Here is a 14,940-nt window from a genome sequence, read left to right on the forward strand (position 1 = left end):
TTTGACCTGATATTCACAGTTGGACGTTGGACAGTTAATACTTGATTACAGTATTCCATAATAAATTAGTTTTGGCTTATATCAGCACCCCCCCCCCCCCCCCCCCCGAACCGGCCCTGATATCCAAAGTATAAAATAAGGTTGAACTAGTTAATCTGTTCCTCCTTTTGGTGGAGACCACCTGGAACCTCCTCAAGGACCCCTGGGGGTCCCCGGACCACACTTTGAGAACCACTGACCACTGATTGATTTCACAAGTAGTGTCTGCTGATAAGAATCACAAGCTTTCCAAATGTCAGTAGTTAAGATGTTAAACTTTATGATTCTTCTATATGAGCTGTTTCAACACACACACACACACACACACACACACACACACACACACACACACACACACACACACACACACACACACACACACACACACACACACACACACACACACACACACACACACACACACACGGCAAATCTTTCCGGTGATAAAATGGCCACCAACATTATCAAAAAAGTCAACCAAAGAACAAGATTCCTTTACAGGATCTCCTCACTGGTCAACAAAAACACCTTGAAGACCCTAACAGGAGCCCTCGTACAAGGTTTCTTCGACTATGCATGCACCTCCTGGTACCACAGCACCTCTAAGGCCCTTAAAACTAGGCTCGATACCCATGTACCTGTCTAAATACTTCACTAAGATAACCGTGTACCTGTCTAAATACTTCACTAAGATACCAATGTACCTGTCTAAATACTTCACTAAGATACCCATGTGCCTGTCTAAATACTTCACTAAGATACCCATGTACCTGTCTAAATACTTCACTAAGATACCCATGTGCCTGTCTAAATACTTCACTAAGATACCCATGTGCCTGTCTAAATACTTCACTAAGATACCCATGTACCTGTCTAAATACTTCACTAAGATACCCAATGACCTGTCTAAATACTTCACTAAGATACCCATGTGCCTGTCTAAATACTTCACTAAGATACCCATGTGCCTGTCTAAATACTTCACTAAGATACCCATGTACCTGTCTAAATACTTCACTAAGATACCCATGTACCTGTCTAAATACTTCACTAAGATACCCATGTACCTGTCTAAATACTTCACTAAGATACCCATGTACCTGTCTAAATACTTCACTAAGATACCCATGTACCTGTCTAAATACTTCACTAAGATACCCATGTACCTGTCTAAATACTTCACTAAGATACCCATGTACCTGTCTAAATACTTCACTAAGATACCCATGTACCTGTCTAAATACTTCCTTAATGTCAATGAAGTCCACACCCACAACACCAGAGGGAGTTCAACAAACCCACTGTATATGTTTGATTTTTTTTCCTTTTTACCTCCTCTATGAATTCCTGTTTTGGGCTTTATAGAAGTGTCTATTTGTACGTCTCTAAATGTTTTGATGAATTGAACAAGGTGGACCCTAGCTGTTGTAAACAAGTGCGTCATGGTCTCATTTTGTATTGAGTTGTGCTTGAAATGTACTGTAATTCTGAAAACTGTTAATACATATTTCAATCAATCTTTCTTGTACGGTACAGAGGTCATGTGAACAGAGACCTTGGTCTCAATGGATTCTCTTGAAATAAAGGTTAAATTTAAAGCTTTGTTCCATCGCTCTGCATCTGATAGATAGAACATAACATTAATGTATAACATTATAACAGTATAACATTACATTATAACGCACTACTCCTGATAGAACATGTTCACACATTTGAAAGAGTAAATAAATATGAAACATTTGACACTGACCCTGTAGTTGGTTGACCAGGATCCATGTTTCTTCTTTGTAGCTCAATGAGGACGACAGCGTCTGATAAACAACAACAAAACAACAACATATTAGTTGTAATTGTAACAATAGACTGTAGATTTACACATGGCCAACATTTTATTTTATTTAACCAGTAAAAACACATTGAGACACAAGTCTCTTTTCCAAGTGTGAACTGACCAAGAGGAAGAAATACAATCACACTTCAAAGCTACATTACATTATTAAATGCTACATCGTACATGACACGTTACACAACATCTAATAATACATCCATGATACCTCATAAAGTACCTATAAAATATAAATCTAATAATACATCCATGATACCTCATAAAGTACCTATAAAATATAGATCTAATAATACATCCATGATACCTCATGAAGTACCTATAAAATATAAATCTAATAATACATCCATGATACCTCATAAAGTACCTATAAAATATAAATCTAATAATACATCCATGATACCTCATAAAGTACCTATACAATATAAATCTAATAATACATCCATGATACCTCATAAAGTACCTATAAAATATAAATCTAATAATATGTAACGGGTCCCAAGCCAGGCCGGGTACCACATTTACAATTGGATGAATATTGGTCTGAAAAACAGTGTGAACAGTCACAGAAATGAGAAGACAGAACTGTTCTCTTTCGCTTCCATTTTTCCTCTCAGTTTATTCACAATACAATCAATCAATTATAACAATCAATAAAACATTTCCCAATACTGCAATAATGTCTGTTTTTGTTCAAGTCCTTTGTCAGGTTCAAGGTGGGTAAGAAATGTGTAAGTGTACAGTTATTGTTCTCTTTCCAGGTTGCGTGTGTGTGTTCCAGGTAGGTATGGCATGTCTGTGTAGGTGAATGAATGTGTATTGTCCTTAAACGTGTTAAACAGGTGAGTATGTAATGTTGTTGTGTGTCCTGTTGTCCCATAAAAGTACATCTTTCCATTTTCAACATTTACAATAAAACTCTTTAGCTTCATCAATCTCAATAAACCTCAAAGTTATCACATAAATACATCCAAGTGCATCTCTTCAGTACTGCTACTGCTTCCATTTAGCTGCCATTATATGGTGCAAAGGGTTGGCTGTGCAATTGTGCCATAATTCTTAATCATCACAACCATAGTGCAAAATGAATATACATTAATTTTGTTTAGCTTTAAGCTGCTCTTAGTACTCAACTGTTGTCTTTTCAAAACATACTGACATCAAGTAGGGAATATTAATAATAAGAAAAGTGAGCATATTCAAATACACTCCAATCACAATAACCTCACTAAAGGCACTTTTGCAATAAACCCAGTAATAACAATAATGTAAATAGTAGAAATATAAAAGTAGTAGTAGCCTGACCTACTTGTTGTTAACTAGTTGTACGAACGCTTGTTTTCTATTGTTGTATTGTTTATTGGATTGTTTAGTCGATACACTTAATTGTTATAGCTCATGCTCATTTGATTTAGCTATTTTGTCTCATCTGTTTAAGGAAATAGGTAGCTGATATATTGCACTTTTACCTTAGCGCTAGGTATACTCTTGGTTGGAGTGGGTGACAATGTTATCACACGCAAAGATGAAATTACCTACCTAGGTTCCATCCTGGAGGCTAATCTTTCCGGTGATAAAATGGCCACCAACGTAATCAAAAAAGTCAACCATAGAACAAGATTCCTCTACAGGATCTCCTCACTGGTCAACAAAAACACCTTGAAGACCTTAACAGGAGCCCTTGTACAGGGTTTCTTTGACTATGCATGCACCTCCTGGTACCACAGCACCTCAAAGGCCCTTAAAACCAGGCTCCAGACTTCCCAAAACAAACTGGTCAGGCTCCTACTTGATCTAGCCCCCCGAACCCACCTCACCCCTGCCCACTTCGACAGGCTGGAATGGCTTAGGGTCGACGACAGAGTACAGCAACTTGCAATGGGTCTGGTCCACAAGATTCGATACACCACCAAGATACCCATGTACCTGTCTAGATACTTCCTTAATGTTAACGAAGTCCACACCCACAACACCAGAGGGAGTGCAACGAACCATGTACAACCCAGATTCGGCACAAACAAGGGACTAAATTCTTTTCGCTCCTATGCCACCAAAATGTGGAACGCCCTACCAACTGTCATTAAGACATGCGAATCCCTTGACTCCTTCAAAACCGCTCTCAAAGGGCACCTACGGATGGCTGCAATTCGAAACTGGCCCCCGTAAAATCTGAATCCCCCCCCCGCCCCCCCCTTTTTTCCCCTCACTGTATATATTTCTTTTCCCTTTTTACCTCCTTTTTGATGAATTCTTTTTTGATGAATTCCTGTTCTGTCTATAGAAGTGTCTATTTGTACGTCTCTAAATGTTTTGATGATTTGAACATGGTGGACCCTGTTGGAAACAAGTGTAATGCTTAATTGGGTCGTCCACTCACAGTTAACAGCCTTTGTATTGAGTTTGTGCTTGAAATGTACTGTAATTCTGCAAACTGTTAATAAATTCTTCAATCAATCAATCAATCAATGCTTGTTTTTGCAGAAAATGCACTAAAGACTTCTGGTGATTAGTAGTTTTTGTTCCCTACCTATGTTGAATACACTTATTGTAAGTCGCTTTGGATAAAAGCGTCTGCTAAATGACTGTAATGTAATGTAATGTAGTATAAATGCACATAACTGTTCTTCACTTAATCACCAGGTAATGGAATAATAAACATTAGCTGTTCAAAGTTCACAAAACCTTTTACCCAATAAATATATCTGTCAAGTAATCAGGTAACCAGCATTAATAATGTCGTGGATAATTATAAACAAACATCTTTCTGTGTTCAGTACACGAGGCAGACGCCATCTTCTCAGTGGTTATGTAACAACCGGGCGACGCCCGTTATGCAACAGCATGCTACAACAGCCCTCCAAAACCGCGGAGTTTTCACCGTCTTTAAACTCACTCTAAAGTACTCAAATTCTTCCTCAAAAGTCTCACAGTATCTCCACATAAGCACTCGAACCTTAAGGCATAAGTTAATATTGTTTTCACGTTGTACTAACCTGAAAAACAGTGTGAACAGTCACAGAAATGAGAAGACAGAACTGTTCTCTTTCGCTTCCATTTTTCCTCTGAGGGGGAAGGGGGCAGTACCCTAACCCAGCGGTTCTCAACCTTTTTACACCAAGTACCACCTCAGATTTTATTTGTCACTCCAAGTACCACCACCGCCAAACCGCGCGCGTGCACGTTTGGCGGGACTTAGCGGTTATTGATGCTTTTTTGGCGGGTTTATGATGGATGTATTATTGCTCTTGTATTGCTATTGGAGACACTGGGGGGACCTGGGGAGACACTGGGGAGGCACTGGGGAGACACTGGGGAGGCACTGGGAAGACACTGGGGAGACACTGGGGAGACACTGGGGAGGCACTGGGGGGACACTGGGGAGGCACTGGGGAGACACTGGGAAGACACTGGGGAGGCACTGGGGGGACACTGGGGAGGCACTGGGAAGACACTGGGGAGGCACTGGGGGGACACTGGGGAGGCACTGGGGAGGCACTGGGGAGACACTGGGGAGGCACTGGGGGGACCTGGGGACTTCAGTGCAATGTACTTACATATGTTGCGACCGAAGGTCGCAACATATGTAAGTGTATGTAAGTACATTGCAAGGAATGAGTGCATTCGCCATGTACTTGAAGGAAGTCTAATCCAATCACTCTTAGATTTTATCCAGTTTATCCCTGAGTTTAAATTTACCCTATTGTTGTAGGATTTTTGGTTTATTTAGCCTTATTGGGGTTAATTCACCCCATGGCTCCATTTCAAAAAAGAAACATTTACATGTGTTTCTCTTTTGTTCCCTGGGTGTCTAATGGCCCATTTGGTGTCAGTGACACCTCTTTGTTTCTTGTCCCAGGTTGATTTGGAATGTGCTAATGTGTCCCCTATTCAAAGTCTGATTTCCATTGAGTGTTGGCTTTTTCTATGTGTCTGTGGAGTTTTGGTACAAAATCAAAACAACTTGTCTAATTTTTTGGCATGTTTAAACCTCCAGGAAAATCCGTGTTGAGGTTCTTGATCCACTGTCTTTCATTAAAACGTCTTTGTCCTACTGTCCAGTTGGGATTGTGTTGGAGTCCAGACACTTTTAGATCTGCAATGCCATGTGCCATGAAATGTTGGACAATCCTTGTAGTTGTCTTTTTTGCATTGTTAATATTGTACCTGTGTTGTCTCAGCCTTGCAGCTATTGTTTTACTCGTTTCTCCGACATATTGTAAGCCACATTTTTCACATGTGATTAAATAAATACAGTTGCTGGTGCTGGCTGTTATCTGTTGTTTAATCTCCAGCACACGTTTTGTAGTTCTATTTTTAACTATTTGTTTGGGTTTGAAGTATTCTGGTCTCTGGCGTGCTGGTGTGTTGATTCCTTTTAGCTTGCTCTGTACCAGATAGTCTTTAAGATTTTTGTTTTTTCTGTAGGCTGATATAATTTTATATTCCTTTAGAAGATCATCTGTTCGGTTCTCAAAATTCCTTTTTAATCTGTTGTTGGCTAGTCTGCTCTGTGTTGAATAACTGGTTACTAGGGCTATTTTTGGGCCTTGATCCCGTACTCTTACCTCTAAGAAGGTATTGTGAGCTTTCCGTAGGAATGTCCTGGTGTAACCTCGTAGTCTGAGAGCATTAAATAGCGTTTTACAGGCTATTTTGAAATCACTTCCTTGCGTGCAAATCCTATGGAATCGCAGCAGTTGTGATTTGACTATACCTGTGTACGAGTGTGGTGGGTGGAATGACGTTTTGTGTAGTAAGGCGTGAGTGTCTGTTTCCTTAAAGAATACTTTTAAGTCTAATTTCCCGTTTGTGTTGAAGTTTGGGCCCTTGAAGATTGTGACATCCAGAAAGTCAATACTTTCCGTGTGTGTCACATATTTTATCGTTATGGATCTATGATGGCTATTTAACACATCAATAAATGCCTGGAATTCTTCTTTGCTATGTTCCCATATTCCAAAGATATCATCCAGAAATCTATAGTAATGTGTTGGTTTTAGTCTGCATTTTTCTAGGGCTGTCTGTTCCCATATGCTCATGTAAATGTTTGCATAAGATGGTGCAAACCTCTTTCCCATGGCCGTCCCTTTGGTTTGTAGATATAACTTGTTATTGAAGGAAAAATCATTCCTGGTTAGATTTAAGTCTAACAATTGGAGTAATTCCTCCTCTGGTCGATTTGTGTCTGGGTATTTACTGAAAACTTCCTTGACTGCTTGTAGCCCTGCTGTCGTCTCAATGTTTGTGTAGAGGCTGTCTATATCTATCGAAAACAGAAAGGCTTCTTTTGGTACTACTATTGCTTTGATTTTGTCTACAAAATCGTAAGTGTCTTTTATAAAACTGGGGTGTCTTATTGACAGTGGGTTCAGGAAAAAACAAAGAGTCAAATTCTCCGCTCTGCGTTCTCAGAAGTGACGTTAGTACCACCTCCACCTCCATCTGTTTAAGAAAATAGGTAGCTGATATATTGCACTTTTACCTTAGCGCTAGGTATACTCTTGGTTGCTTGTTTTTGCAGAAAATGCACTAAAGACTTCTGGTGATTAGTAGTTTTTGTTCCCTACCTATGTTGAATACACTTATTGTAAGTCGCTTTGGATAAAAGCGTCTGCTAAATGACTGTAATGTAATGTAATGTAGTATAAATGCACATAACTGTTCTTCACTTAATCACCAGGTAATGGAATAATAAACATTAGCTGTTCAAAGTTCACAAAACCTTTTACCCAATAAATATATCTGTCAAGTAATCAGGTAACCAGCATTAATAATGTCGTGGATAATTATAAACAAACATCTTTCTGTGTTCAGTACACGAGGCAGACGCCATCTTCTCAGTGGTTATGTAACAACCGGGCGACGCCCGTTATGCAACAGCATGCTACAACAGCCCTCCAAAACCGAGTTTTCACCGTCTTTAAACTCACTCTAAAGTACTCAAATTCTTCCTCAAAAGTCTCACAGTATCTCCACATAAGCACTCGAACCTTAAGGGATAAGTTAATATTGTTTTCACGTTGTACTAACCTGAAAAACAGTGTGAACAGTCACAGAAATGAGAAGACAGAACTGTTCTCTTTCGCTTCCATTTTTCCTCTGAGGGGGAAGGGGGCAGTACCATAGAGTATATATATAATAGAGACTGAACTGGCGCGAAGCTCCGCCCCCCCAGCTATTCATGTCAGTGGAAGTTGCTCAGTGGCGTTTTGAAGCACCCGGAAGACTGCCGGAAGTCCCTCCCCGGACCTCAACTTTGAGGTCCTGAGTGACGTAGGGCAACCGAGCGCTCAACGTTAAAGCCCAGCTGCACGGGGTTTCCCGGTCATGAATCCACGGGTCCGCCTGTAGTCCCTCCTCCTAGCACTAGCACCCAGAGCTTCAACGTTGGAAAGTCTGCCTGCCCCCTTGGGCAGTACCCTAACCCAGTGGTTCTCAACCTTTTTACACCAAGTACCACCTCAGATTTTATTTGTCACTCCAAGTACCACCACCGCCAAACCGCGCGCGTGCACGTTTGGCGGGACTTAGCGGTTATTGATGCTTTTTTGGCGGGTTTATGATGGATGTATTATTGCTCTTGTATTGCTATTGGAGACACTGGGGGGACCTGGGGAGACACTGGGGAGGCACTGGGGAGACACTGGGGAGGCACTGGGAAGACACTGGGGAGACACTGGGAAGACACTGGGGAGGCACTGGGAAGACACTGGGGAGGCACTGGGGGGACCTGGGGAGACACTGGGGAGGCACTGGGGAGACACTGGGGAGGCACTGGGAAGACACTGGGGAGACACTGGGAAGACACTGGGGAGGCACTGGGGAGACACTGGGGAGACACTGGGAAGACACTGGGGAGGCACTGGGGAGACACTGGGAAGACACTGGGGAGGCACTGGGGAGACACTGGGAAGACACTGGGGAGGCACTGGGGAGACACTGGGGAGACACTGGGGAGGCACTGGGAAGACACTGGGGAGACACTGGGAAGACACTGGGGAGGCACTGGGGGGACACTGGGGAGGCACTGGGGGGACACTGGGGAGGCACTGGGGAGACACTGGGGAGGCACTGGGGAGGCACTGGGGAGGCACTCAGGGGGACACTGGGGGGATACTGGGGAGACACTGGGGAGGCACTGGGGAGGCACTCAGTGGGACACTGGGGAGGCACTGGGCAGACACTGGGGGGACACTGGGGAGGCACTGGGGAGACACTGGGGAGGCACTGGGGAGACACTGGGGAGGCACTCAGGGGGACACTGGGGGGATACTGGGGAGGCACTGGGGAGGCACTCAGTGGGACACTGGGGAGGCACTGGGCAGACACTGGGGAGGCACTGGGGGGACACTGGGGAGGCACTGGGCAGGCACTGGGGAGGCACTGGGGGGACACTGGGGAGACACTGGGGGGGCACTGGGCAGGCACTGGGGAGGCACTGGGAAGACACTGCCTGGGGAGGCACTGGGAAGACACTGGGGAGACACTGGGGGGGCACTGGGCAGGCACTGGGGAGGCACTGGGGAGGCACTAAGTGGGACACTGGGGAGGCCCTGGGGGGGCACTGGGCAGGCACAGTAGCCCACATTACAACCTCTATTGCTCCAATAGTAGCCCACATTACAGCCTCTATTGCTCCAATAGTAGCCCACATTACAGCCTCTATTGCTCCAATAGTAGCCCACATTACAGCCTCTATTGCTCCAATAGTAGCCCACATTACAGCCTCTATTGCTCCAATAGTAGCCCACATTACAGCCTCTATTGCTCCAATAGTAGCCCACATTACAGCCTCTATTGCTCCAATAGTAGCCCACATTACAGCCTCTATTGCTCCAATAGTAGCCCACATTACAGCCTCTATTGCTCCAATAGTAGCCCACATTACAGCCTCTATTGCTCCAATAGTAGCCCACATTACAGCCTCTATTGCTCCAATAGTAGCCCAAATTACAGCCTCTATTGCTCCAATAGAAGCCTACATTACAGCCTCTATTGCTCCAATAGTAGCCCACATTACAGCCTCTATTGCTCCAATAGTAGCCCACATTACAGCCTCTATTGCTCCAATAGTAGCCCACATTACAGCCTCTATTGCTCCAATAGTAGCCCACATTACAGCCTCTATTGCTCCAATAGTAGCCCACATTACAGCCTCTATTGCTCCAATAGTAGCCCACATTACAGCCTCTATTGCTCCAATAGTAGCCCACATTACAGCCTCTATTGCTCCAATAGTAGCCCAAATTACAGCCTCTATTGCTCCAATAGAAGCCTACATTACAGCCTCTATTGCTCCAATAGTAGCCCACATTACAGCCTCTATTGCTCCAATAGAAGCCTACATTACAGCCTCTATTGCTCCAATAGTAGCCCACATTACAGCCTCTATTGCTCCAATAGCAGCCCACATTACAGCCTGTATTGCGCCCACATTACAGCCTCTATTGCTCCAATAGTAGCCCACATTACAGCCTCTATTGCTCCAATAGAAGCCTACATTACAGCCTCTATTGCTCCAATAGTAGCCCACATTACAGCCTGTATTGCGCCCACATTACAGCCTCTATTGCTCCAATAGTAGCCCACATTACAGCCTCTATTGCTCCAATAGAAGCCTACATTACAGCCTCTATTGCTCCAATAGTAGCCCACATTACAGCCTCTATTGCTCCAATAGAAGCCTACATTACAGCCTCTATTGCTCCAATAGTAGCCCACATTACAGCCTCTATTGCTCCAATAGCAGCCCACATTACAGCCTGTATTGCGCCCACATTACAGCCTCTATTGCTCCAATAGTAGCCCACATTACAGCCTCTATTGCTCCAATAGTAGCCCACATTACAGCCTCTTTTGCTCCAATAGTAGCCCACATTACAGCCTCTATTGCTCCAATAGTAGCCCACATTACAGCCTCTATTGCTCCAATAGTAGCCCACATTACAGCCTCTTTTGCTCCAATAGTAGCCCACATTACAGCCTCTATTGCTCCAATAGTAGCCCACATTACAGCCTCTATTGCTCCAATAGTAGCCCACATTACAGCCTCTATTGCTCCAATAGTAGCCCACATTACAGCCTCTATTGCTCCAATAGCAGCCCACATTACAGCCTCTATTGCTCCAATAGTAGCCCACATTACAGCCTCTATTGCTCCAATAGTAGCCCACATTACAGCCTCTATTGCTCCAATAGTAGCCCACATTACAGCCTCTATTGCTCCAATAGTAGCCCACATTACAGCCTCTATTGCTCCAATAGTAGCCCACATTACAGCCTCTATTGCTCCAATAGTAGCCCACATTACAGCCTCTATTGCTCCAATAATAGCCCACATTACAGCCTCTATTGCTCCAATAGTAGCCCACATTACAGCCTCTATTGCTCCAATAGTAGCCCACATTACAGCCTCTATTGCTCCAATAGTAGCCCACATTACAAATGTATCCATCAGTCAGTGTCATGTACGAACCACAGGATTTCAAAGTGGAGCGAGTAATCCCTCTGTACAAAAAAGCAAACAAACTAGAACCTGGTAACTACCGCCCTGTTTCCATCCTTTGTTCCTCCTCAAAGGTTATAGAGAGATTAATTCACGAACAAATCAGCAGCTACCTAGACTAAGACGAGCGGAAACTAGCTTCAGGACATCCCCTCCACTGACCCATGCCTGCTGTATTTGAACGACTACATTAACCCATACATTAACCCATTTTGACCAGATTCAAAAAATGTCTTCTACATCCTGACAGTTTTCTGAAAAAGCTATGTTTCTATGTCAGTCGTTCTTTGATTTTTCAAAAATAGCAGACCTACAAGCTCGTAGTGCGCCACTCGGTTTGAGCTTGTAGATCTGCTATTTTTCAATAGCTAAAGCATAACATAATGCTAACACCAAAAGGGGTTCCCGCCCAGAATGGGTTAAACGTGAGGTAGACTCGGGCAAATACTGTGGCATGGTCATGCTGGACCTCCAAAAGGTGTTCAACACTGTAAATAACTCAATTCTCCTGGACAAGCTGAAGGCGATCGGTTTTGATATAGTGCATCATTGGACTGGATGGAATCCTACCTGGAGGGAAGAGAACAAATGGTTGACGTCAAAGGAACCATGTCCTCTCCACTCCCAGTGAACTGTGGGGTTCCCCAAGGAAGCATTCTAGGGCCGTTACTGTTCCTACTATACATTAACGACATGAATGCTGCCTGTAACTGCAAATTGTTCCCGTTTGCTGACGACTCAGCCCTCCTGATCTCGGGGGAGGACAATATGCAGGTTGAGGAGGCTCTCAGTTCGGAACTCACCAAAATCCAAACTTGGCTTACCGATAACAAACTCTCACTACATCTCGGAAAAACAGAATCCATTCTTTTTGGGTCCAAACATGCTCTCAGTAAAGTAAATGGAAATTATTTCAAGGTCGGAGTTGACAACAGTATATCTCCAGCAAAGAAGAGATTAGATATCTTGGCTGTATTATTGACAACAAACTGACAGGTGAACGCATGGCAACAAGGGTATAATCAAAAAAGTAAACCAGGGTTGGCGAAAGGGCCTTTCTGTGTGGAGTTTGCATGTTCTCCCCGTGTCCCCTAGGGTAGGTACCCTCACATGTTCTCCCCGTGTCCCCTAGGGTAGGTACCCTACTACCCTCACATGTTCTCCCCGTGTCCCCTAGGGTAGGTACCCTCACATGTTCTCCCCGTGTCCCCTAGAGTAGGTACCCTCACATGTTCTCCCCGTGTCCCGTAGGGTAGGTACCCTCACATGTTCTCCCCGTGCCCCCTAGGGTAGGTACCCTCACATGTTCTCCCCGTGTCCCCTAGGGTATAGTACCCTCACATGTTCTCCCCCCGTGTCCCCTAGGGTAGGTACCCTCACATGTTCTCCCCGTGTCCCCTAGGGTAGGTACCCTCACATGTTCTCCCCGTGTCCCCTAGGGTAGGTACCCTCACATGTTCTCCCCCCGTGTCCCCTAGGGTAGGTACCCTCACATGTTCTCCCCGTGTCCCCTAGGGTAGGTACCCTCACATGTTCTCCCCGTGTCCCCTAGGGTAGGTACCCTCACATGTTCTCCCCGTGTCCCCTAGGGTAGGTACCCTCACATGTTCTCCCCGTGTCCCGTAGGGTAGGTACCCTCACATGTTCTCCCCGTGTCCCCTAGGGTAGGTACCCTCACATGTTCTCCCCGTGTCCCCTAGGGTAGGTACCCTCACATGTTCTCCCCCCCGTGTCCCCTAGGGTAGGTACCCTCACATGTTCTCCCCGTGCCCCCTAGGGTAGGTACCCTCACATGTTCTCCCCCCCGTGTCCCCTAGGGTAGGTACCCTCACATGTTCTCCCCGTGCCCCCTAGGGTAGGTACCCTCACATGTTCTCCCCGTGTCCCCTAGGGTAGGTACCCTCACATGTTCTCCCCGTGTCCCCTAGGGTAGGTACCCTCACATGTTCTCCCCGTGTCCCCTAGGGTAGCTACCCTCACATGTTCTCCCCGTGTCCCCTAGGGTAGGTACCCTCACATGTTCTCCCCGTGTCCCCTAGGGTAGGTACCCTCACATGTTCTCCCCGTGTCCCCTAGGGTAGGTACCCTCACATGTTCTCCCCGTGTCCCCTAGGGTAGGTACCCTCACATGTTCTCCCCGTGTCCCCTAGGGTAGGTACCCTCACATGTTCTCCCCGTGTCCCCTAGGGTAGGTACCCTCACATGTTCTCCCCGTGTCCCCTAGGGTAGGTACCCTCACATGTTCTCCCCGTGTCCCCTAGGGTAGTTACCCTCACATGTTCTCCCCGTGTCCCCTAGGGTAGGTACCCTCACATGTTCTCCCCCCCGTGTCCCCTAGGGTAGGTACCCTCACATGTTCTCCCCGTGTCCCCTAGGGTAGGTACCCTCACATGTTCTCCCCGTGTCCCCTAGGGTAGGTACCCTCACATGTTCTCCCCGTGTCCCCTAGGGTAGGTACCCTCACATGTTCTCCCCGTGTCCCCTAGGGTAGGTACCCTCACATGTTCTCCCCGTGTCCCCTAGGGTAGGTACCCTCACATGTTCTCCCCGTGTCCCCTAGGGTAGGTACCCTCACATGTTCTCCCCGTGTCCCCTGGGGTAGGTACCCTCACAAAAACATGCAGTAATCCTGGTCTCTAAAACTACCTCCCCCTGGCCAGCCGGGGCACCTGGAGGAGGGGAAAGGAACTGGTTGGAAATTGGAATAACGTGTTCCTTCCACACGCTACGTCCGGCCGGGGAAACTCTCCCCCGTCAGGTGAAAAGAAGCAGCTTGGACTCCTCATGCATAGAAGGAAGCATGAGGTCAGTCCGCTGCTCCCCCAGGTTGGCAGAGGAAGTGTAGCGCCCAGGATTACATTAGATAATTGACACTGGGTAAAAAAAATGGGTTACAAAAATTGTGGGATAAAACATATATATATTAAAAAAATAAAAAAAGACTCTAGCGGGAGCCCTAATTCAGCCCTACTGTGACTATGCTTTGCACCTCTTGGTTCTCAAACATCTCTATGACACTAAAGACCAATAAGCTACAAACCTCCCAAAACATGACCCATCTCTTTGCAACACATTTTGATAGTCTAGAGTGGCTCCGGGTAGAAAACAGAGTTAAGCAATTGAAATTGGGACTGACATTTAAAACAGTAAATGTAAACCTTGCCCTCTATGCCCTCTGTACCCGCATACCTGGCAAACTACCTAAAAAAAGTGAGCGACTCCCACAGCCACAATACAAGAGGAAGCGAGAACAACGATCTAGTACCACCCACTTTCAAAACCAACAATCAAACAAACAAATTCTCCTTCTACAGCACTGCCACCCAAGTGTGGAATGCCCTGACTCCCTCCCTCAAAAAATGCAAATCCCTGGCGTCCTTTAAAACAGGCCTGAAAATCCACCTTTCAGCATGCCACAGGGAGAGGAAATTATTACACCCCCCCCACCCCACCCCCCACAGTCTAGTGACCACTGACTACCCCCAACTCCTTATAACCCCTTCTTTGTTCCCCAACCTGTACATTTTTTGAGTGGTGTAAACCACTCCTACAA

At 45.3% G+C, this 14,940-nt stretch overlaps 1 protein-coding gene across 1 annotated transcript in view; it reads right to left on the reverse strand.

The window, feature by feature from the left end:
- Nucleotides 1-14,940, reverse strand: part of LOC306920458 (protein NLRC3-like) — a gene marked incomplete at its 3' end in the record, with an annotated part of 67,302 nt that overhangs the window by 43,976 nt on the left and 8,386 nt on the right. Inside the window, exon 3 of the mRNA XM_079497216.1 lies at nt 1,790-1,850. Coding sequence (XP_079353342.1) covers nt 1,790-1,815 — 26 coding nt within the window. The 5' untranslated portion in view covers nt 1,816-1,850. The remainder of the gene's footprint in view (nt 1-1,789; nt 1,851-14,940) is intronic.

The sequence above is a fragment of the Electrona antarctica genome (genome assembly GCF_951216825.1).
Source record: "Electrona antarctica genome assembly, chromosome: 3".
NCBI classification, from domain to species: Eukaryota; Metazoa; Chordata; class Actinopteri; order Myctophiformes; family Myctophidae; genus Electrona; species Electrona antarctica.